Here is a 24,780-nt window from a genome sequence, read left to right as displayed (position 1 = left end):
AGCTTAAATGAAATGCATACAAAATGTATCTGCATTATAATTCTCTTTATATAAAAATGCGTGTACATATGTGTGTGTGTGCATTTATGACTAAATTGTTCCAAATCATACGAAAGAATGGCTATGCCAATTTACATGCTCAGATACAATGTATAAGAGTAACTGTTGCCCCCCAACTTCAGAAATAATCTTACAAAGCACACATTTTGCCTCAGCATTTATAGTTCCAAAAACATGTCCTGTGGGACAGTTTGCACAGAGACCTGTGTATGAGGAGGAAGACAGCAGGGTTAGCATTTGCCCAGGTCATGGGACCAAGGGAATTGAGGGAATGGCAGGACAATGAGTGACTGGAAGACCATGGCATCTGAGCTGGCTAGGGAAGGAGTCCAAGGATGTGGAAGCCTGATGACGTACAGAGAGGAAGTAGAGGGGCCATGTGATGGATTCCATGGTCCCTGCCAACGAGGGAACTCAGACAGCTCAGAGAGCCTGAGTTGAGCCAGACACTGCGACTGTTTGCTAATGTGTGAGACTGCCTTTATTCCTCACAGTGCAGCTGAGAGGTGTGCACTGTGCTCTCTGTTCTCTAGGTGAGAAGGCTGAGACTAGTCTTTGATCATTGAGGCACTACGTGGAATAACATGGGATTATTCCTTACATAATGGCAATTATCCCTTAGTTCATATTTTTAAGACATGCACACACCAATATATGGATCCCTCATGTAAATATACATAAAGAAAAGAAAAGTGGTGGGCCGGCCCCATGGCTTAGCGGTTGAGTGCATGCGCTCCACTCCTGGCGGCCTGGGTTCGGATCCCGGGTGCGCTGACGCACCGCTTCTCCAGCCATGCTGGGGCCGCGTCCCACATGCAGCAACTAGAAGGATGTGCAACTATGACATACAACTATCTACTGGGGCTTTGGGGGAAAAAAAATAAATAAATTGTTTGAAAAGAAAAGTGGCAAGTGGTAGAAAATAACATATACAAGACCCCAAAATAGAGGCATAATTTGTAAACAGGTGGTACCTCACCTATGTCATCATTTATAATATTGTAAGTTGAAATTTGGTACTACTATTGTTTTAATTTCAAAAATTATGCCTGCTTGTTATCGCAAGTGCAAACATCACAGAAGTGTGGAAAATAAATTGTGCAGGTGTCCGTTTCAACTCTTGCCTGCAATTCTGAACTACCAATTGCCAGTTAATGAGAAAGGTCCCACAGAACTGATCATCAGAATGTGAGATCAGGTGCTGCTGTGGTTTGTGTGGAAGTGAAAATAAGGGACTGCATCCCCTCCAGCACATGGACATGGAGCACCCTGTGTCAGCTCTCTGAGAAAGGCACTGGGCAGACAGGCTGGCTCGCCCTCCCTCTCAGGCACTAAAGCGAGATCCCTCCCACAAGGCACCTTAAGAAAGGAGGAGGAGGCAGCACAGTGGATGGATGAGAAGACAGATGGAAGCATGGTGAGAGCTGTGCAAATCATAAAATTGTTCACGGTGTGGTCTTTGAAAACATTCAAATGACTGGGAATAAGAAGTGAAATATGTGAGTCCTCACCTTCTTTCCTTCCACAGCCCTCACGAGCCAGTAGGCATCCCTTGCAAAGCCCCTTTGTGCCAGGTCACATGCCTGCTTCTGGGGGCCTCCAGGTAGAGCATCAGGCTGAGTCACACTGTCTCCAGAGGCCAATCGCTGGAAGCAGCACATGTCCCTTCTCATAGGATTTACTGACAAACTACCTATGGAGCCAAGCCTGATGTATCTGCTAGGGACTGTCAGGGTGAATGGAGGGCGAGAGGAGAGGCCAGGGCCTTTCAGTCCTGGACCCATTGGCTCATGGTTGGAGCAGGGGAGGAGTGATCCAGGACACACAACATACAACGTGCAACATCACTCTTTATTATGAAAATAAACAGCCATCATGAGTGGGGAAAATACACAGAACAACTGTCCCTTCAGGTTGTTATGTTACCTGGTCTAAAAGTTAACTTTGGGTTCTTGGTCAGCCAGGCCTCCAACCCCAGTCATGGGCATGGCCTTAGGCTGGAGAAAAGAGAAACAAGGATGATGTGGATGAAGACAAAGACAACATCCAACAGCTCCTTTTAGGGGATTTCTTTGAAGGCCTCCTCTGGGATCTTGCCCTCAGTCTGGAGGGAAGGAATCAGGATGTCAGAAGAGCCGGCTCCCTGAGTTTCATTCCCAGGCCACCTGCCTCCACCTTCCTGGCCTTCCTGAAAGGCCCAGAAATGTCCTTCTTTAACCCACTCGATTCTCAGAACTCACCTTGAGCATAGTTAAGACCTGACCAGCTCTGGTCTAGTTCTACTCATCATCCTGAAGGCGCCTGGAGTGGGAGAAGAACAGGTGATCTCCATTAGTACCGCAGTACAGACATGCTGACCATGCAATGCCACCATTAAATCTATGCCACATATTTGCTGGGACACATGTACCAGAATGATCACTATGTGTAATGACAAAGAAAGACCTAGTGAAAACCACAATGTCTATCACTAGCATTCATGCCCACCAGAATGCAAAACCGAAAAATAGAGCTGTTCAAAAGAATAAGGGAGCTTAATATATATTGATAAAGATGTTCAAGAAACTAACAAATGAAAATTTTAAAAATACAAGCTTCCAATCATTGTTTATTGAGATATAATGCACATACCATCTTAAAGTGTACAATTCAGTGCTTTTTTAGTATATTCACAAGATTGTGCAACCATCACAACTATCTAATTCCAAAATAATTTTATCACCTCAAAAAGAAACTCCTTAACCATTCGAGCTCATTCACTATCCTTCCCCTTACCCCAGAAACTGGTAACCACTCATCTGCTTTGTTCTCTGTGGATTTGCCTATTTTAGAAATTTCATATAAATGGAATCAAATAAATGGAACCACACAATATGCAAACTTTTGTGACTGGCTCCTTTCACTTAGCATGATTTCAAGGTTCATCCATGTCATGGTATATATGAGAACTGTATTCTTTTTTATGACTGAATAATATTTTACTATATGGTCATACAAGATTTATTTGTCTGTTCATCAGCTAAAGGACATTTGGGCTGTTTCCACTTTGTGGCCATTATGAATAATGCTGCTATGAACATTCCTGTACAAGTTTTAGAGTGAATATATGTGTTAATTTCTCCTGGTAGATACTTAGGAGTAGGATTACTGGGTCATATGGTAACTCCATGTTTAACCCTTTGACGAACTGCCAAAATGTTTCCGCAACCACTGCTCTATTTTATATTCCCACCAGTGATACATGAGAATTCCAATTTCTCCACATCCTCACCAATGCTTGTTCTCATTCATTTTATTTTTTAAAGCCATCCCAGTGGGTGTGAAGTGGTAAATCATTGTGGTTTTAATTTCTATTTCCTTAATGACTAATGATGTTAAGAAGTTTTTCATGTGCCCATTGGCCATTTGTATACCTTTTTGGAGAAAGGTCTATTCAGATCCTTTCTCCATTTTTTTAAATTGGGTTGTTTGTCTTTTTATTGTTGAGTTGCAAGCGTTCTTCATATATTTCCAGATATGTGATTTGCAAATATTTTCTGCCATTCTGTTCATGGGGTTTTCTTTTTTGATAGTGTCCATTGATGCATAAAAGCTTTTAATTTTGATGAAGTCCCATTTATCTTTTTTTCTTGGTTGCTTGTGCTTTTGGTGTCATACATAAGAAATGGTTGCCTAATTCATGAAGACTTACACCTATGTTTTCTTCCAATAATTTGATAGTTTTAGCTCTTACTTAAATCTTTGATCCATTTTCAGTCTATGTTTGCATAGGGTGTGAGTCAGGGGTCAAAATTAATTGTTTTGCATATAGATATCCAGTTGTCCCAGCACCATTTGTTGAAAAGGCTACTTTTTTCTCCATCGGAGTTTTTCAGCATTCTGGTTGATAATCAATCGACCATAAATGTGAGGGTTTATTTGTAAACTCTCAATTCCGTTCTGTTGATGTATATACTGTCCGGATGTCAGTACCACACAGTCTTGATTATGGTAGCTTTGTAGCAAGTTATGAAATTGGGAAGTGTGAGTCCCCTAACTTTGTTCTTCTCTCCCAAGATCATTTTGGTGAACTTCCATATGACATTCAGGATAGGCTTGTCAATGTGTGCATGGACAGATTTTTGATAAGGATTGCATGATTCTGTAGATTGCTTTGGGTAGTACTGACATCTTAAAAATATTAAGCCTTCCAACCCATGAAAATGGAGTGTCTTTCCATTTATTTATGACATTTAATTTTTTCCAACAGTTTTACAGATTTCAGAGTATAAGATTTGCACTTCTTTTGTTGCATTTGTTTCTATGTACTTTGTTATTTTGATGCTATTGTAAATTGGCTTGTTTTCTTAATTTAACTTTTGGATCGTTCATTGCAAGTACATAGAAATACAAATGAGTTTTGTTATGTTGATCTTGTTTGTATCCTGTAACCTTGCTGAACTTGCTTATTAGTTCTAGTAGTTTTTTGGTGGATTCTTTCAGATTTTGCATATACAAGATGTCACTGAGCATTGTACTATTTTTAGAATCCTTTACATATATAATAGTATGATACCTTTTTCACGGGCCCAATTTTTTTTTGGAAGCAAAATATCCAAAAAGTTATTTTTCCAAATTGCCTGTGAGTTACACTGATTCACTCCCCAGCTGTCCCAAATCGCCCTATCCCCATGCACACCCAGTACTCACTTCTGAGACCACTGTAGGTTCATCCCAGACTGGGTGGAGAAAGCTTGCACTATTTCTTGCTGCTCCTGGGAAAGGGTGGGCATGGAGCTGGAGGTGGGTGTGGGAACTGGGATGAAGAATGTACTCTGAGTTTCGTTGTGGGTGGTGTCCCTCACAAACAGCTGGTCATTCACGATGCATAGACTGGAGGAAAAATGGGCCCCCAGACAACTGATGGATGGACTACCCCACACCCCCAACAACGATCCTCCTCCCACCACCACTAAGCAACCAGATTCCTTCCATATTCTACTGTGCCTGCCCCCCAGATTCCGTGGCTGGTACCTCTTCCCCTCTCACAGAGCCCATCTTTGGAGAGACTGTCTACCAGCTTCACTGGATTTGTACTTTACCTGCAATTCAGGGACAATTTTACACACGTATTTACCCTGTACAACAGCCCAAGGAATGGACAGTCTAATCTCCATGTTCAGAGGAAGACACTGAGTCACAGAGAGGTCATGTGACTTGACCAAGGTCACACAGCTAGTGAGTGCTGGGGCCAGGAAGAGAACCCAGTGTTGTGACTCCAGAGCCCATGCTCTTACACACCAGGCTAAACCACACCTTGGATCTACCTGTTGGCTTTCCACAGTTTTGAGAAAACCCTGCACCACCACATTCCCACACCCCTGAGTCCAGGCTGGGTTGGGTGTTCCCACTCATAACACAGTACTCACCTGGAATTGCTGGCAGGGATAGTGATGAAGGTCCGTGTGAAGGCATGGACAGAACTCTGAGACTCTCCTACCACATCAAAACCAAACAACAAACAACAATACCTCCTTAGAGTCGCACGTGCTTTACACGCTCACACAGTGTTGCCCAGTCAGGGTCTGATTTGACACTCATGCTGAAGGGGATAGTTGTTCACTGGGAGTCAGGGTGTTGGGAATGGGGAGGGCAACAATAGGAACGATCTGCTCTCAGTGACAAGGGCCCTACTATGCGGCGGGTTCTGTGACAAGCACTTTACACTATCATTCGATTCATTTTTCACAGCTACCCAAGAGGTGGGCATTATTAGCCCCATTTTGCAAATGAGAGGTTAAGTAACTAGCCCAAGTTCACAGAGTACAGATCCGGGATGACAGCCATCAAACTCCACAGCCTGTCTCCCTAATGCCTGAGCTGTGAGGGGTAGACAGGCATGGAGGCAGGTCAGACCACGATGGTTTGGAGGCAGAGTGGGGACTGAAGAACACAGAGGGAATAGGAAGAGAGGGGAAGAGATCAGGGAAGCTGGGAGAGTTCTGAGAGGGAGCCCAGACGGGGGGAGGGAGAAGTGGGGCATCTGGGGTGGGGACTCCACACACACTCACCTTCCTTGAACACCCCATTGACAGAGAAGCAGAGCATCCTTTCCTGAAAGGAAAGAGCCCAGGTGCTCAGTCACCACCTAAACCCCTTCCCACCTGTGGCTTTCCGGGCCTGCCTGAGGGAGGAAGCAGGTGCTCACCGTCTGGAACCAAGTTTCCACCGAGAAGGAGCTAAAGTCATGCTGAGTTTTGGGCAACACACAGAGGGAGCGCACGACGTCAACTTTTGTGTGTTTCAGCAGCTGAACCCGCAGGTCTGTGGGGGGAGGAGAGCGAAGGTCAGGGGCTACCACACCCTGTGTCCTATGATTGACCCCTCCACGCCCCCTTTCCCTGCCCAATCGTCCCCATCACACACGCACAGGGGTCCTTGAGCTTCTTTATATTCCTGTTATCCTTGAAGTACTTGCACAAGCTGCTTCTAGGAGAGAAAGAGGAACAGGAGGTGGTGGTCTGTCCAGTGTGGGTATTTCCAGGAGCTGGCCTGTGTCTGCTGGGGAGCCACAGAGCCCAGGAGCAGAGTCTGAGCTGTGATACTCACGGGGCTGCATCCTCGGGGTTGAAGGGAATGGTCAGGGAGAAGCAGGCCTCGTCGTGGTAAGCACCGACAAGACCCTGTCTGTCTCCAGAGTCATAGATCAAATAATACCTGTGGGGGAGCAATGAAGACAGTCTATCTCTGTGGTCTGGACCTCAAATGAGACTTGAAAATTTCCACAAGAAGACCTGTGCACGGGTGGCCCAGCCTGTCCCAGTCTTCCCCATTCCTTGTGGTCCCAGGAGTACTTACTCCTGCAAGAATTGCAGGACTAGATTCTTCAGGGTCTCACATCGTTTATAGCTTTCCTAGAATCAAAAGACATTTGAGACCATGTGGCTGATAAAGCCTCCCTTGTAATACCTCACATGTTGTTTGATCCTTCTTCCTCACCTTGCAGGGCTTTATTAAGTAGGGGGTGTCAATGTCAACCATAATTGGTTGGAGTAACTCCTGGCCATCCTGGAGAAGGGAAGAGGAAGTCAGCAGTGCAGACCAGCGAGGTGGCCCTGGATGATCAGGCAAAAGCATGGGCCCAGGAGAGGGTGAGGGTCAGAGGTCATGTGTGAAAGGGCCCTGGAAATTCCATGGGCAAGATTACAGTGGGCGTCTTCATCATGAGGTCCTGGAAGTCTCTACTATTATATGCAACGTGTGTCTGTTTGTATGGACATTTTTCCAGAGAGTATATTCACATCTTTTTCAGGAGTCCATGTCCCCTAAAGTGGAAAAGGGTCTGATGCAAACATATAATCTAGGCGAGACCTAAAGGGCTTGAGGGCAGGTGTGGAGGTCATCAATGTGAGTAAGAGACGATGATGAACATAGGCACTTACCAGGCGTAACAAGTCGGGGAAATATTCCCTGATGGCACTGTCCAAAACCAAAAATAGAAAGAAGTGGTTGATAGTTTGGGGCTGCAACGCTCCCTTTGATTTAAAACACTGGCACCATAAACAGAGCCCAGTGTCTTCTGCCCATGCAGAAGCCCCCTTTGTCCCCCTCAGCCTCTGATTTCAAGGGTCCACTTCCCTGCTGAGAACTGAGCATCTGCCATATGGTCTGTCTGAAAGGTATAGTCTCTTTATCTCTCTCCAAAGCTTCACATTCTTAATCCCTTCCTCCCTCCCCTTTGTCCCTCCCTCCCTGCCTCCCTCTCCTTTCTCCTTGGTAGCTCTCACCTAGAATGCTCTGACTCCTTTCCAATGCACAACATAGAATTTGGAGCTCAGGCTCCAGGGCTTCCTTCTCCTCCTTGCCTCCCTTCTTTCCTCCAAGTCCCGACTGAAAGCTCCAGAGAGAAGAGGGAATGGGGTGGGAGCCCAGGGCTCTGCTACCTCAGTGGGGGTCCAGCATTATGCCAGGACCAATACAGCCCCAATAAATGGCCCAGCATGTTTGGGCAGGGAGTTGAGTGAGGCTGGGCACAGGAGACAGGGAAGGAAAAGGAGGGGATATGGACAGAGAAGGAATGAAGGTAGGAGGAGAGAGATGAGAAAGACACAGGGGAGTAGAGATAGGGAGAGAGAAAAAGTAAAGGAGAGAGAAAGAAGCTCTGCCATGGTGGTGGAAGTCAGGGAAGAAGAGAGAAGAAAGGGGTAATGACTTCCCTGCTGCAGCCCTTTCCTTCATCTGCCCTGGCTGGCCCTGGACTCAAGACAGAAATGGAAAACACGCACTTGTTAGGCTGGGGGCCTATTGGATATTGGTTGACACTTTTTCACCTGTGTGAACTCAGTCTGAGCTGGGAATGGAAAATGGAGCAGCCCTGGGGGCAGGAGACCTTCCCCAGAAGGAGTCAGGGTCAGGCCCCAGCTCAGCATGGGGCTGCCGGTGGGTGGCCCCTCTTATGATCACTGCCTTCTATCCAGATGGCCCCTGTGCACCTGTGCCTGTCTTAGTTGATTCCTTGTCTGAAAAATCACACCCATCTTGGGTGACCCAGGGCTCCTGTGAAGGACCAGGCAGGATGACATGATGTGTGGATGGAGGGAGGGGCAGTGCCCCTGAGAGGCATATTCTTCTGTCTCCTCAACCACTTCTGCTCTATGGCCCTCCAATCCTGCCTCAGGAAGCCCTCTCACTGGCAGTGGCCCACTTCTGGCCCCTTGACTCAGGAAACCCGGGTTTCTACCAAGGAGTACGCAGCTCCTGGCCTTGTGCCAGAGGAACGGATGTCATGACAGAAGCCAGCTGGGAACTCGGACCTCAGCATGGTGCAGGGAAAACCCCATGGCAGCCTGGGATTGGAGGACAGACCCTTTTGGAATAAGGGAAAGAGGACCCCTCTCAGGGCAGGGGAGGCAAAATCCATATTGGCTCAGAAGCAGGAAGGCATGTGTCAGCACGAGACCTTGGTCTGGAGGACCTTCTCAGTCCAGGGCACCAGCATCTGGCTCAAGGCTGGTCACTGCTGGTCCTGGTGAGTAGAGGGAGCCACGCTTCCTGGAGCATGCTCTTGGGAGAGCATGCTAGAGAAAGCTAGGTGCAGAGTCGGGAAACAGTCCCCAGAGCACCTGAAGAGGTGAGCTGGTCAGAAGAAGGAAAGTAGCCCTCTAAGCACAGATGAGGGACACAGAAAAGAGAAGGCCTGTGGTCCTCCCAGAGGACCAAGGCTGCCTCCTCCTATGGAGGGACGTTATCAGGGGTTGTTCAGGCTCCTATGGGTGACAGTCCCCAGGAAGTGTGACAGGGGTTCACACTGACCTTATGTAGGTGGACTGGTCTTGAAAGGTGTAACACAAGGGGTTCCCTTCCAGCCACAGCTCTTCAAGTCTCAGTCCTCTCATCTTGTCCAACTCCCTGGCTGACTTCAGCTGAGAAATATGGGGAGGAAATGAGAAAATGTGTCCCAGGGAAAGAGAGATACCTGGGCCCCTGTACCCCCAGCCCTGACTCTCCCCACAGGTAACTTCACCTGCCTCCTGTCATCACTCTGATGAGCACCACCACCCACTCTCAACCAACTTTGATTGGCTCCCTCTTCCCACCTCATTTTTGGAGAGGTTCAGGATCTTGACTGTGGGCGCCTTCTGCGTAATATCAGACAGGCCATCCAGCCGGTACACTTTGTTGTCGCACAAGTTTAAAGACAATAGCTTGTGGGGATGAAGAGTTAGAGTGATGGTTACTATCTAGGGCCTGGGAGACAAATCTGCCCTGCATCCCATCTGTTCCATCCCCTACCATAATATCAGCACTAGGCCTAAGGCCTCACCTTGGGGAAATTCTTCTCGATGATCTGCAGGGTGGCAGCCATGCAGTTTCTTCGATTCAGGATTATATCAATATCATGGTCCACTAAGTCTTCAGAAAGACAAGAAGAGAGAATCAGAAGGCTGAGAGCGGGGGCCGGCCCCGTGGCTTTGTGGTTGGGTGCGCGCGCTCCTCTGCTGGCGGCCTGGGTTCGGATCCCGGGCGTGCACTGGACCCACTGCTTCTCCGGCCATGCTGAGGCCGCATCCCACATACAGCAACTAGAGGATGTGCAACTATGACATACAGCTATCTACTGGGGCTTTGAAGGGAAAAATAAATAAATAAAATCTTTAAAAAAAACAAAAATGAAGGCTGAGAGGGGTCCAGGGCCAGCACCAACCCCTCCCCACTTTACCAGCCCTAAATCTCCCTCCCAGGCAGATCTCTCTGCCCTCACCTACCCTAGAATTACTGCTGTCAGCAATACCTGGGTCAAAGCGAATCCTCTGGAGGTCAAGAGCTTGCTGGGAGACATCATATCGTTTGTTCATGGTCAGCTGCAGAGAGAGATGGAGAGAGCCGCTCTGAGACTGTGGTGGTGATAGGGAAATCAGGGGCTGGGGGAAGAAGAAGTGGGTCTGGTTGTGAGCTCAGAGTGTACCTTGAGTCTACATTACCTTTAGCTGCTCCATTTCTTTGGGCTCCAACTTATACTGCACAGAGTACGGCTCAGCAGAGGGACTGACCAAGATAGATATCTGCAGGAAGGAGAGGTGGAGTAAGCACCAGGAACTCTAATTCCAAAGACGACAATGGGCCCCTGGCTGTCCTCCTCCCTTGAGACTGGGTACAGGTAATTCCCTCAACAGACACCTTTCGGTTCTCATGGTCACAAATCTTGTAGCTGACTTCCATTAATGCAGAGGCAACGCCAGCATCTTGGACAAAGAACCGAGCCCAGTTTTTCACGTAGTGGAACTAAGGGGATTAAAGGCAACAGCAACAGTCAGAGGCCAATGGCCCCTGCTGAGCCAGGTCTCTCCCCCTTCCCTGTGCCCACTCATCTGCCTTCACCATCTTCTCTTACATCCACTGGAGTGAAGGGGACACTGCAATGGCTCTGGACTGAATCCATTAGCCACGTCTTGTCATACTTTCGCCCATAGGGAATCTAAGGGTGAAAAGGAGGGACGGGAGAGAAGAGAGACAACATGGAATTAAGCCTGGAGAACAGATCCAACGGTATTCTTTTACAACCTTCTATTGAGCTTTAAAGGATTTGAAAAGAAGGGACTACTGACATGATTTTTTATGTTTGTGCCAAATATGGGTTTCCTAAATTCCTTTTCTCTCCATCCAAATATCTCCTCCAAATAATCAACTTAAGGTGTTAGGCATGATCTTCCTTTTATAAAGTTCCAGGTGATTCTACCTAGTGCAGACCCTGCTTGCACCTCAGACTGGGTCTCCAGAGACTCAACACCCCATCCTCCACACTCAGCTTGAGCCAAACTGAGACATCCCTTGTGGAGCTGCTCCATCTTCTTGGCCGTAGTTTCCATCTTTGCCTGTAAGCAGTCTCCTCTGTTCTCCCTACAGTCAGCCTGTTTCCTTTATATGGCTTCTCTGAATTTGCCCTTAGATGAACAAGAATGTTAACTCCTTGTAATAAAAAGGACAGTTGACAGGGGAGTGACAACAGCATCATGGCGGATTGAGCTTCCCCCATTCAACTTTCCCCCTCTAAGACACAACAAAAAGTACATTCATATTCTAACAGAAATTATTCACACAACACAGGGGATGTCTGAGGCACCCAGGGAGCCATACACCCAAGGGCTGAGGTGCTGGAATCCCCAGAGGAAGTGGAAGGAGTTAAGAGGAGCTCCCTTCCTTCTCCAAGGTCTACGACGCTGAGACTGAGACCACACGGCTCTCGGGGGGGGGGGGGGCAGCCCTCCATGGGAAAACTGGTGCTCTCCAAGACCCCTCACAGCCAGTGTGGAATCCCCCTCTCGAGGGAGCAGAACTGTTGTGAGGGTACTTTCAACAAGCTAGCCCTTCAGGAGAGCACAGAGAGACAGGGAAGCGAGAAACCTCTGGGATCAGGGAGATGAAAGTAAGTGCCCCTGCCCCCACTTTTCCACCTGGAGCTTCAGCACAGTGGCCCTACAGCATTAGCTCAGCGGCACTGCAGCCCGGCCCCAGACCCAGAGCCAGCGGTGGAAATGCACCCATGCCCTGCCCCCAGCAGCAGTTTCCCAGAGCCCTGGCACCAGCGGCAGTCCCCCCAGCACCCCAGCCCCACCAGCGGCGGTGGCACGCCTGTGCCCCGATACCAGGCAGCAGCTCCCCAGAGACCCACCCCCAGCAGCAGCAGCCCCCTGGAGCCCTGGCACCAGCTGTAGCAGCGCGCCCACACCCCAGCACCAGCGGCAGTGGTGCACTTCCACTCTGGCCCCAGAGGTGGCAACCCCTGGCACCCAGGGAAACAGCGGCAGCAGCGCACCCACACCCAGGCCCCAGTGGCAGTGACCCCTAGAGCCCTGGTCCCACCAGAGGCAGTGGCCCCCCTGAAGGCCTCGCACCAGTGGCAGTGGCACACCTGCACCCCGGCACTAGTGGCTCAGTTCCAACTGCACCCAAGCCCCAGCTGCTCCCTGCTTGACCGCGCCACAGCCCCAGCTGCATTGGCTCAACCGTGCCACGGCCCACAGCTGCATTGGCTTGACTGTGGCCCACCCCTAGCTCCATCAGCTCAACCGCCCCATGGCTCCAGTTGCTTGGGCTCAGCTGCGCTCAGGCTCCAGCTGACTTGGCACAAGCTACTTCAGCCCAGCCATGCTGCAGTTCCTGCTTCTTTGGTCCAGTGGCACTCCAGCTCCAGCTCCTGCTTCTTCAGCCCACCCACACTTCAGCTACAGTTGCTTCAACCCAACCACACTCCAGCTCCAGCTGTGTCCACCCAGCTGTGCCCCAGCCCCAGCTGTTCCCATGCTCCAGCTCCAGCTGCTTCTGCTCAGCTGCACTGAAGCTCAGCCATGCTTCAGCTCTGGCTTCCTTGGCCCACCCACACCCAGGCCCCAGCTTCTTTGGCCTAGCTGCGTTCCAGTCCCAGCTGTTCCCACACTCCAGCTCCAGCTGTTCCCGTGCTCCACTCCCAGCAGCCTCCACTCAGCCGCACTTCACTTCAGGTGGGCTTCAGCTCAGCCACGCCTCAGCTCAGCTGCAGGCTGACCAGAGCACCCGCTGATTGGGGCGGGCACAGAATACACAGCTCTTGACGCCCACCCAGTGGCAGCAAGAGGGACTTCGACTAGATATTTTCACTATGAGGAAAAATAAGCCAACACTGACAGGCACTTGTAAAGATACATTAAATCTCCAGACCAAAAGGAAAATGACAAGCACCCAGAAATCAACCCTGAAAGCACAGAAATGTATAACGTTAATGACAGAGAATTCAAAAGAGCTATCATAAAAAAGCTCAATGAAATACAAGGAAACACAGATAGACAATTCAATGAAATCAGGAATTTCTTCACAAAAGAGATTGAAACTATAAAGAAAAACCAATTATAAATCTTAGAGATGAAAAACAAAATAGAAGAGATAAAGACAAATCTGGAAACCTTAAGCATCAGAATTGACAATATGGAGGAAAGAATTAGCAATATTGAGGACAGTAATGCAGATATGCTCAAGATGAAAGAAGAAGGAGAACTAAGACTAAAAAGAAATGAAGAAACTCTCTGAGAAATATCCAACTCAATTAGGATATCCAACATAAGGATTATAGGTATGCCAGAGCGAGAAGAGAGGGAAAAAGGAGCAGAGAATTTGTTCAATGAAATAATAGCTGAGAACTTCCCAAACCTGGGGAAGGAGCTGGAAATACGAGCGAATGAAATCAATAGATCTACTAAATATATCAACACAAAAAGACCCACTCAAAGGCATATAGTAGTAAAGCTTGCAAAAGTTAATGACAAAGAAACAACACTAAGGGCAGCTAGACAAAAAAAAAAAACAACGTACAAAGGAATTCCTATCAGGCTCTCAGCCGATTTCTCGGCAGAAACTTTACAGGCTAAGAGAGAGTGGAATGACAGATTCAAAATTCTGAAATACAAAAACTTCGCCAAGAATACTCTATCCAGCAAAAATATCCTTCAAATATGACGGAGAAATAATAACTATCCCAGATAAACAAATACTAAGGGAGTTCATTGCTACAAGACACCCAATATAAGAAGTGCTCAAGCAGGCCCTCATGCCTGAGAAAAAAAAGAGAAAGGGGGTACAGAGTTTTGAACAAGGAAGAAAATAGGTTGACAAAACCAGAAAAATTGCAGCTCTCTATCAGAATAGATTAGCAAACACTTAATTATAAAACCAAAGATCAAGGGAAGGAAAACACCAAAAATAAATATAATCTCATCACTTTAAACACAAACTCACAATATAAGATGGAATAAGTTGTGACAACAATAACTTAGAAGGGGAACAGGAAAGGGATCAAACTGACTTAGTCTAAAGGAATAAGAGGCAGACAAAAAATGGACTATCACATCTGTGATATTTTTATAAATACCTGATGGTAACCACTAACCAAATAACCCAAACAGAGTCACACACGATAAATAAAAAAATAAAACTAAGAGAACCTCCATATAGAACTACAAAACTGAATTGGTAGTCCAAAACACATGGGATGAGAAACAAAAGAAATACAAAACAACTGGAAAATGAGAGATAAAATAGCAACAATAAGCCCTCATATATCAATAATTACCCTAAATGTAAATGGATTGAACTCTCCAATCAAAAGACACAGAGTGGTGGTATGAATTAAAAAACAAGACCCAACAGGGGCTGGCCCAGTGGCACAAGCAGTTAAGCACATACGCTCCACTGCGGTGCCCCACGGTTCGCCGGTTCAGATCCCAGGTGCAGCACTGACACACCACTTGTCGGGCGATGCTGTGGTGGCGTCCCACATAAAGTGGAGGAAGATGGGCATGGATGTTAGCCCAGGGCCAGTCTTCCTCAGAAAAAAGAGGAAGATTGGCAGATGTTAGCTCAGGGTTGATCTTCCTCACAAAAAAAAAAAAAAAAAAACAAGACCCAACAGTATGCTGCCTCTAGGAAACATCTCAGCTCGAAAGACAAACACAGGCTCAGAGTGAAAGGATAGAAGACAATAATCCAAGCTAATGGCAAACAAAAGAAAGCAGGTGTTACCATACTTGTATCACACAAAGTTGACTTCAAGATAAAACAGGCAATGAGAGACAAAGAGGGGCAAAATATAACGATAAAAGGGACACTCCACCAAGAAAACATATCACTTATAAATATATATGCACCCAACACAGGAGCACCCAAGTACATAAAGCAACTATTAACAAACCTAAAAGGAGATATTAACAACAACACAATAATAGTAGGGGATCTTAACACCCCACTTACATCAATGGATAGATCATCCAGACAGAAAGTCAATAAGGAAATAACAGACTTAAATGAAAAACTTGACGAGATGGACTTAATAGATATATATAGAGCTCTCCATCAAAACACAGCAGATTACACCTTTTTCTCAAGCATGCATGGAACATTCTCAAGAATAGACCATAAGTTGGGAAACAAAGCATGCCTCTATAAATTTAAGAAGATTGAAATCATAACAAGCATCTTTTCCAACCATAACGCCATGAAGCTAGAAATCAACTACAAGAAAAAGCTAGAAAAGTGACAAAGACGTGGACACCAAACAACATGCTATTGAACAACCAATGGATCATTGACGAAATTAAAGGAGAAATCAAAACATATCTGGAGACAAATGAAAACGAAAATATACCATACCAACTCGTAGGGGACACAGCAAAAGCGTTCCTGAGAGGGAAACTCATAGCAATAAAGGCCCACCTTAACAAACAAGAAAAGCCCAAATAAGCAACCTCAAACTATGCCGAACAGATTTAGAAAAAGCAGAACAAACAAAGCCTAAAGTCAGCAGAAGGAGGGAAATAATAAAACTCAGAGCAGAAATAAATGAAATCAAAGCAAAAAACAAAACAAAACAGTAGAAAGGATCAATGAAACAAAGAGCTGGTTCTTTGAGCAGATAAACAAAATTGACAAACCCTTAGCCAGACTGACCAAGAAAAAAAGAGAGAAGGCTCAGATAAATAAAGTCAGAAAGGAAAAAGGAGAAATTACAAGGGCTATCACAGAAATACAAAAGATTATAAGAGAATACGATGAAAAACTATATGCCAACAAATTGGACAATGTAGAAGCAATAAATAAATTCTTAGACTCATACAACCTCCCAAAACTGAATCAAGAAGAAATGGAGAACCTGAATAGCCCAATCACAAGCAAAGAGATTGAAACAGTAATCAAAAACCTCCCAAAAAACAAAAGTCCAGGACCAGATGGCTTCTCCAGAGAATTTTACCAAACATTCAAATAAGATATAACATCTATCCTTCTCAAAATATCCCAAAAAGTAGAGGAAGATGGAACACTTCCCAACACATACTATGAGGCCAACATCACCCTTATACCAAAGCCAGACAAAGACAATACTAAGAAGGAAAACTACAGACCAATATCGCTGATGAACATAGATGCAAAAATCCTCAACAAAATATTGGCAAAACCAGTACAGCAATACGTTAAAAAAATAATACACCATGATCAAGTGGGATTTATTCCAGGGACACAGGGATGGTTCAACATCCACAAATCAATGTGATACACCACATTAACAGAACAAGGAATAAAAACCACATGATCACCTCAATAGCCGCAGAGAAGGCATTTGACAAGATACAACATCCATTTATGATAAAAACTCTCAAAAATGGGTATAGAAAGAAAGAACCTCAACATGGTAAAGGCCATATGTGACAAACCCACAGCCAACATCATCTTCAATGGGGAAAAACTGAAAGCCATTCCTCTGAAAACAGGAACAAGACAAGGGTCGCCACTCTTATTCAACATAGTACTGGAGGTTCTGGCCAGAGCAATTAGGCAAGAAAGAGGAATAAAAGGAATACAAATAGGCAACGAAGAAGTGAAACTCCCGCTGTTTGCAGATGACATGATCTTATATATAGAAAACTATAAGGAATCCATTGGAAAAATATTAGAAATAATCAACAACCACAGCAAAGTTGCAGGATTCCACATCGATTTACAGAAATCAGTTGCATTTCTATACGTCAACAATGAACTGACAGAAAGAGAACTCAAGAAAATCCCATTTACAATTGCAACAAAAAGAATAAAATATATAGGAATAAATTTAACCAATGAAGTGAAAGACCTATACAATGAAAACTATAAGACATTATTGAGTGAAATCAATGATGACATAATGAAATGGAAAAATATTCCATGCACATAGATTGGAAGAATAAACATAGTTAAAATGTCCATACTACCTAAAGCAATCTACAGATTCAATGCAATCCCAATCAGAATCCTAAGGACATTCTTCACGGAAATATAACAAAGAATACTAAAATTCATATGGGGCAACAAAAGACCCCGAACAGCTAAAGCGATCCTGAGAAAAAAGAACAAAGCAGGAGGCATCACAATCCCTGACTTCAAAATACACTACAAAGCGATAATAATCAAAACAGCATGGTACTGGTACAAAAACAGACACACAGATCAATGGAACAGAACTGAAAGTCCAGAAATAAAACCTCACATCTATGGGCGGCTAATCTTCGATAAAGGAGCAAAGATCATACAATGGAGAAAGGAAAGTCTCTTCAATAAATGGTGCCAGGAAAACTTGGCAGCCACTTGCAAAAGAATGAATGTAGACCACCTGCTTTCACCATACAGAAAAATTAACTCAAAATGCATCAAAGACCTGAAGGTGAGACTTGAAACTACAAAACTCCTGGAAGAAAATATAGGCAGCACACTATTCGTCATTGGTCATAAAGGGATCTTCTCGAATTCCATGTCTACTCGGAAAAGGGAAACAAAAGAAAAAATAAACAAGTGGGACTTCATCAGATTAAAGAGCTTCTACAAGGCAAACGAAACAGGATCAATATGAATAGGCAACCCACCAGCTGGGAAAAAATATCTGCAAACCATATATCTGACAAGGGTTTAATCTCCATAATATATAAAGAACTCACACACCTGAATAACAAAAAAAAAAAAAACCCATCAAAAAATGGGCAGAGGAAATGAACAGACACTTCTCCAAAGAAGATATACAGATGGCCCACAGGCACATGAAAAGATGTTCAACATCACTAATCATCAGGGAAATGCAAATCAAAACTACACTAAGATATCATCTTACACCCATTAGAATGGCTATAATCACTGAGACAAAAAACAACAAATGTTGGAGAGACTGTGGAGAAACAGGAACCCTAATTCACTGCTGGTGGGAATGCAAACTGCCACAGCCTCTATAGAAAACAGTATGGATATTTCTCAAAAAATTAAAAAACAGAAATACCTTATGATCCAGCTATCCTACTACTGGGTATCTACCCAACGAACCTGAAATCAGCAATCCAAAGAGGCTTATGCACCCCTATGTTCATTGCAGCATTATTCATTATAGCCAAGACATGGACGCAACTCAAGCATCCCTCGACTGATGAGTGGATAAAGAACATGTAGTACATATACAGAATGGAATACTACTCAGCCATAAAAATGACAAAATCACCCCATTTGCAACAACGTGGATAGACCTGGATGGTATTATGTTAAGCGAAACAAGACAGAAATAGAAAGACAAACCCCACACTATTTCACTCATAAGTGGAAGATAAACCAACACATAGACAGAGAAAACTGTCTGGGGTTACCAGGGGCAAGAGGGATGAGGGGCGGGTACAAGGAAGGGAAGGGATACATTTATATGGTGACTGACAAAAAATAATGTACAACAAAAATTTCACAATAAAGAAAAAATAAATAAATAAAACGATAAAACAACAACAACAACAACAAAAGAACAGATTACAAACTGTCCCCAGTAAAGTACCTGGCATCTCTACATGAGACCAACACACTCCCCTGACCTTTCTCTCCTGCACATTCCATACATTTTTTTAGGACACTCACTGTGATCTTGAACCAGCTCCCTGGGGTTCCATCTCTTGTGTTCCCTCCCACTTCTCTCTCCAGAGGTTTTCTGTTTCTCCACACAGCCATATGGATATGGTCTTCATTACGCCATATCACTCTTCTGTTTTTGCGTCGAATGGTATAGGGAGTGCTGAAGGGGGGAAGTGGAAAGAAAGTGGGTGGCCATAAATGCTAAGAAAGTCTTCTATACACCTTTGCCTCTTTGACAGCAGGACTACAATTAGGATTGCTCAACCATTATTCCACTTCCAGTACTCTTCAGTTTTCCAGTGACAGAAGAAAAAGACCATGGAGAGTGAAAGAGCTGCATAGTCCCAGGGGCTGCTACATGCAAACCAGGATGCCTGGTCACTTACTGTCTTACTTGGGGGTCCTCCTGGACATCCCTCATCACCATGTTTCCATCATCCTCCCGGCGATGTGAAGGCCAAGGCTCATATCCACCATGTTCATAACGAGGGTTCCTTTTGCCAAAATTACCTCGGAAAGAACTCCAATTTTGATTTCTTCCTTGAGGTGAGCTACCACCATCATTGTATTCTGAGAAGGGGAACAAAAACACACGTTTGAAGACACATCAGTGGTCCACTTACCATGTACTACGTCTTAGGCTAACACCATGGGAGGGCAAACAAAGTGCCAATCTTCCCTAAGGGACCAATCCCGCAAACCCCAGAAAGGAAACTCCTCTGCCTGTCCAGATAGGACAGCATTATCTGACAGATGGCACTCGCAGGGAAGGAATCTTAGAGGAGGAGGAGGAGGGGGAGAGAGAAACTGTGTTGAAAAAATGGAGCAAGATTTATAAAGAACAGAGGTGCGTGCGTCCCTGGGTTAGACTGGACACCAGCCATACACTGAGAAAGCATGTGAATCTTGCCTTCTCTCAGGCCAATAACAACCACACCAGTACCTGGGAGGGAACCCAGCTTCCCAGATCCAATCAGCCACCAAACTGATTCCACTAACAATCAGCAAGCTGTTCTTCCTTTGCCGGCGTAGGACAAGCTTTAACGTCAGGTGGGACTGATGTAACAGCCTCCAGCGTTGCTCTCAACAATATTCTGTTTGAAATATCCAGAGTGAGCTTTCCTTTGCCCAGCCTGACATGCCTTTCAGATCAGGAGACAACTCTTTTTAACTTCAGCTCTTCTAGAAGGGTCTGAATGACCAACTGGAATGATGTATCAACTACCTTATCCAATTGTTCAGGGATTCTTCTTTTTTCTTTCTATTATTGGTTTCTAATTTGATTCCATTATGGTCAGAAAACATACTCTGTGTGCTTTCAATTCTTTTTAAATTTGTTGAGATTTGTTTGATGGCCCAGGAGAGGGTCTATCTTGGTAAATGTTACATAGACACTTGAAAAAAAAATTGTACTCTGCTGTCGTTGGGTGGAGTGTTCTATTTACATCATGTAGATCCTCAGTTTATTGTGTTCTTCAGACCTTTTATATCCTTGCTGGTTTTGTCTCTAGTAATTCCATCAATTTCTCAGAGGCGGGCTGTTGAAGCCCCCAACTGTAAGTATGGACATGGCTATTTCTCCTTTCAGCTCCATCAGATTTTGCTTTGTGTACTTTGAGGCTCTGTTTTCTGGTGCATACACATTTAGGACCGTTATGTCTCCCTGGTGGATTGATCCTTTTATCATTATGTAATGCCTCTCTTTGTCTCTTATTAATTGTCTTTGCTCTGATGTCTACTTTATTGGATACTGTAGCCACAGGTATGTTTGTAGAGTGTCTTGGTTGTATTTCACCCTGTATTCACTCCTAGGATTTGTGTTGCTGTTCACTGCACCCCCCCACAACACTCCCCACCAACATTTGTAACTCACCATATGGAGAGATTTGGAAGTTTTTTTGGCGTCTACAGAAATAAGATAGTCTCAGTTCTGTCTCCCATGGGTGGATTCACTAAGGGTGTTTTATTTTTACCACATTCAAGTGAAACAGTGTACTAGTAGATAATAATCCTAGTGGTCTGGGGGAAGGAAGGATTACTCAGGTAATAAGGCTGTTAGAAACCAGCTTCCTTTTGGGTTCTAATATTTAAGGTTCTCTAGGTTTGTGTGTTGTGCATTTTGTACATTAATTACTCCATGTTGTCTGAGGATACACTTATGAGCAAAAGTCCGTTCACGGCTGATCACTCCATGATGTAGTCATTATGACCAGACCTCAGATGAACTCCTCTGAGAAGTCATTGCTTTCACTGTGTGGCCCGCTGTCAGGGCAATCCTGCTGCTCACAACATTTGGGACCTTCCTTGTGTGGCACTGGAAGTGAAATTAGACACGGATCGAGCATTTGACCCAGGAATGCCACTTGCTCAGTCCCCAGAACTTGGAGGCAGCCTGGAGTGTTCTCTTTCTCTCACACTCCGCATCCAATTGATCAGGAAATGCTCTGGGCCCCTTTCTCAAAGGATATCCAGAATCTAGCTGCTTCTCACCACCTCCATTACTACCGCCCTAGCCAAGATATCTATGTCCTGGATTAGACCACCTTCCAACTGGTCCCTCTGCTTTCATCCTTGCTCCCTCACCATCTGTTTTCAACCTGGCAGCAGACCATGAGTCAAATCATTTCACTCCTCTGCTCAAAACCATATAACAATGGTTTGAAGCCCATCACCATGTTAAAAAGCCATGACTTCATAAAGACACTAAACAGCAAAGAGGACCCTTATTGCTGACCACTGGAGAATGCCAGGCAACCAACTCATTTTCCTGACAATCCATCAATGAAAGTAAAGAATCAAATATTAAAGGGAGGAGTAAGGTCACGCGGTCAACACACGGCATATAGGAAGAGTCAGAGTCATTTTCCAGAACTAACATTACTTCAGAAATACCGTCGCTGAGGGGAAGTGTCCAAGTGAGCCAGCTGATGGCTACAGCAATCCCCAGACTGACCGAGTAAGTTGGGTGCCTGAACAGGTCCAGAGCCCTCCCTCATCAAGGTGATTCAGACACGAGCCATCTCAGGCATGGCCTTGTTTTGGGAATCTCACAGGAGAGTGGGCATGTGATAAAAAGCCACAGGGGCACCAGAGACCCCACATCCACGCACAGACATATATCCACTTACTGTGCGTTTGCATCTCCGCACAATCTCTGTCTCACATTTCTTCTTCCAGAATCAAAGGTGATAACAGGAGTATTATAAAGCAGCTAGTGCCTATCATCCAGGCTGCCTGGGTTCCCCCTCAGGTTCCACCATACACTAGCTGATGCTCCCACAAAGAATTAGTCATGAGTATCCTTTATGATATCACGTGTGTTCATATGGCTACTTCCTGTGTCATTCTGGAATTCTACCTACATCATTGCTATGCCACTGAGTACATGGCAACAGCATCCCTGCTATGGTAGGAAAAGAATGGGGTGACAAGTAAACAAGCACTTGCTCAGCGGCAACCAACAGTTGCTCAGTGTTGGGCAGACTCACTAGATTTCTTATATGGAAATTCTTATTTCATACTTTCAGCATGGCTACATATTTATTGTTATTGGAATATTATATGCATTTATATTAGAATATTATTATTCTAAAACCAGAATTGTAAGATTTTAAAATTAAATATTGTAAATACTTGCACTCTCATCATTTAAATTGTTCAGGTAGTTCAACCTTGTTTACACACTAGACCACTTGTGGAGATTGAGGAAATCACTAGCACCAGTCTACATCCAGAACAATTAGAGCAGAATTGGAGGCAGACCCAGGCAACCACATTTTTAAACTCTTCATGTGATTGCAGTGTGCAAGCACGTTTGAAAACCACTCTGTTAAAAAGCATCAGCTTTTGGTTTCTGCTTACCAGAAGACCCTAGGAATGGCTGCCACCTCATTTTGCTGACTTGCCACTCTGTGCTGTTTTGGGCACCTCATGATTCTGTTAGCTTAGAGCAGGGACTGAGAAACTGTGGCCCATGGGCCAAACTTGGCCTGCAGCCTGTTTTTGGATGTCCTGCAAGCTAAGAACGGTTTTTACATATTTGAATGCTTGAAAAAAATCAAAACAAGAATATTATTTCTGACACCTTAAAATTATTTGAAATTCACATGTCCGTGTCCATACATCAAGTGTTATTGAAACATAGCCATGCTGCGTCTATGGCAGCTTTTGCTCTACAACAGCAGATTTGAATAGCTCCATCAGAGACCAAAAGGCCTGCAAAGCCTCAAATATTTATGATCTGGCCCTTTCCAAGAAGTTTGTTGAGCTCTGGCTTAGACCAAGTGTCCTAAACCAAGTACACAGTATCTGTGGTAAATGGCTGGAGATCCCATTGGCTAAGCCCAGGAAGAAGATTTACTGCAGTTACTTGTGACTTGATTGTAGGGTCTTTCTTCAGTAGTCCATTCGTTCACCGTGTTGTGGGTCAGGTGTGGGAATTGAGTAAGGGACCAACATTTGCCATCAAGATGGCTCAAGTTGCCAGATCTAGTTTTATTTATTTATATTTTGTGTTCTTATAATTTATTATAAATAAATATTCATTTATATTTTATTTATTTTTACACTGATTAAATGCAACTTTAGAGAATGTTCAGGTATTTCAAGATCCAAGGGATGTGTTGATCAGTTAGCCACCTTCAAATGTTACTGGAGGTCAAACCAATGTGACTGCCCTCCCATCATTGCTGCCTATTAAGGTAAACAGCACTCACCCTGACCCGGGAGGTTAAGTGCTTCTACTTGGCCTGTGACTCCAGGATCCCAACATCCCCACTGAAATGAGGGAGACCATGTCAATGGCAGGATCTCCCATCTCATCTGTGGCCTGCACAAGTCAGCCACATCAGAACACTTCAGAGGTGAAGATGCTCTCCTCACCAATACGTGTCTCAACACCGTGGGAGAGGAGTGTCCTCTGAGTCCCTAACAGCAGCTGCTTGGTCCACTGACACATTGACTTCAAAAGCATTTCAATTCAAGTGACCACAGGTGATAAATTTTGCAACTCTTTCACCATTGTGTGCCACGGAATACCAATATTTCATCCTCTCATGTCAACTGGATCCTTAGTATCTTCAGATCCACATAGATCACACAACCTATCCCAGATCCCCATTTCCTTCAGGGCCCTATGCTTGCAATCAATTTTGGTGTCAAGCACTCTATTAATCAAGGTTTCCACTTGCCTGTGACAGAATTCATTCTTTCTTTTTTAGAAAAATAAGATATTTTAATAAAATATATTACATAGCTTAAAAAACTCTGTGAGGGCCAGAAAAGCAGGCTTGTATGTTGCACAGCCAGGGGAAGCTCACTCTCACTGTGGGACTGTTACAGCTGAAACACCACTGCTGTCTGCCCGCTACTTGACATGAACGACAGAGACTGAATCCCAGGTGTCCTCTATGGCTGCCCCACAAAACCCAGAGACCTCTCCCATCACACATCACTGACCATGTCATGGAGCCATATGTGCCTCCCATGTCATGCAGTTACACCTCCAAGTCTCAGGTTGGTGCCTATGCTTGATACAACCGAGATCCCATTTGGGACCCTAGCTGCAAGGGGCTCTGGTTAATGTGTGTATCACACAAACACACACGCGCACACACATGCACACACCCTAGTTTCCTTTCATGTTTTAAGCTTTCTAGTCTCTATAGAACAGGAAAGCATATAAGAGTGTTTACGAACGTTGGAATAGTTGTTAAGGGAGCCGATTCACAGTTTATTTCACAGAATGTTATCATTTCTGGTTTTGTAAATGATATGTTCAGAATGAAAATGGTACTTTCTAGTTGTTACAAT

At 44.9% G+C, this 24,780-nt stretch overlaps 1 protein-coding gene across 1 annotated transcript; it reads right to left on the bottom strand.

Annotated features, from left to right (window-relative positions):
• Positions 1 to 1,898: 1,898 nt before the first annotated feature.
• On the bottom strand, positions 1,899 to 19,408 carry LOC131401257 (nuclear RNA export factor 2-like). The gene is made up of 20 exons (XM_058536391.1): positions 19,356 to 19,408; positions 18,976 to 19,129; positions 10,931 to 11,014; positions 10,717 to 10,821; positions 10,521 to 10,601; positions 10,331 to 10,400; positions 9,863 to 9,951; positions 9,636 to 9,743; positions 9,352 to 9,461; positions 7,482 to 7,518; positions 7,039 to 7,107; positions 6,898 to 6,953; positions 6,649 to 6,756; positions 6,470 to 6,528; positions 6,248 to 6,363; positions 6,111 to 6,153; positions 5,469 to 5,535; positions 4,750 to 4,932; positions 2,301 to 2,361; positions 1,899 to 2,164 (listed from the first exon to the last, which is right to left on the bottom strand). Exons 1-19 carry the CDS (start codon positions 19,394 to 19,396, stop codon positions 2,340 to 2,342), a joined length of 1,602 nt encoding a protein of 533 aa, XP_058392374.1. The 5' UTR covers positions 19,397 to 19,408; the 3' UTR covers positions 1,899 to 2,164; positions 2,301 to 2,339.
• Between the last annotated feature and the right edge of the window lie 5,372 nt (positions 19,409 to 24,780).

The sequence above is a fragment of the Diceros bicornis genome, chromosome X, assembly GCF_020826845.1.
Source record: "Diceros bicornis minor isolate mBicDic1 chromosome X, mDicBic1.mat.cur, whole genome shotgun sequence".
NCBI lineage: Eukaryota > Metazoa > Chordata > Mammalia > Perissodactyla > Rhinocerotidae > Diceros > Diceros bicornis.
The sequence above is the reverse complement of the archived record's forward strand: the minus strand, read 5'-3'. Positions and strand labels throughout refer to the sequence as shown.

What these genes read in the sequence shown, in the direction of transcription:
- LOC131401257 (XM_058536391.1), bottom strand. Translation starts at nt 19,396, where the DNA reads ATGGTGATGAGGGATGTCCAGGAGGACCCCCAAGTAAGACA. An exon ending in GACCAGTCCACCTACATAAG is followed by an intron (nt 7,519 to 9,351) that starts GTCAGTGTGAAC and finishes GGTTTTGGACAG; the next exon opens with TGCCATCAGGGAATATTTCC. An exon ending in CAATGGGGTGTTCAAGGAAG is followed by an intron (nt 5,536 to 6,110) that starts GTGAGTGTGTGT and finishes TTGATGTGGTAG; the next exon opens with GAGAGTCTCAGAGTTCTGTC.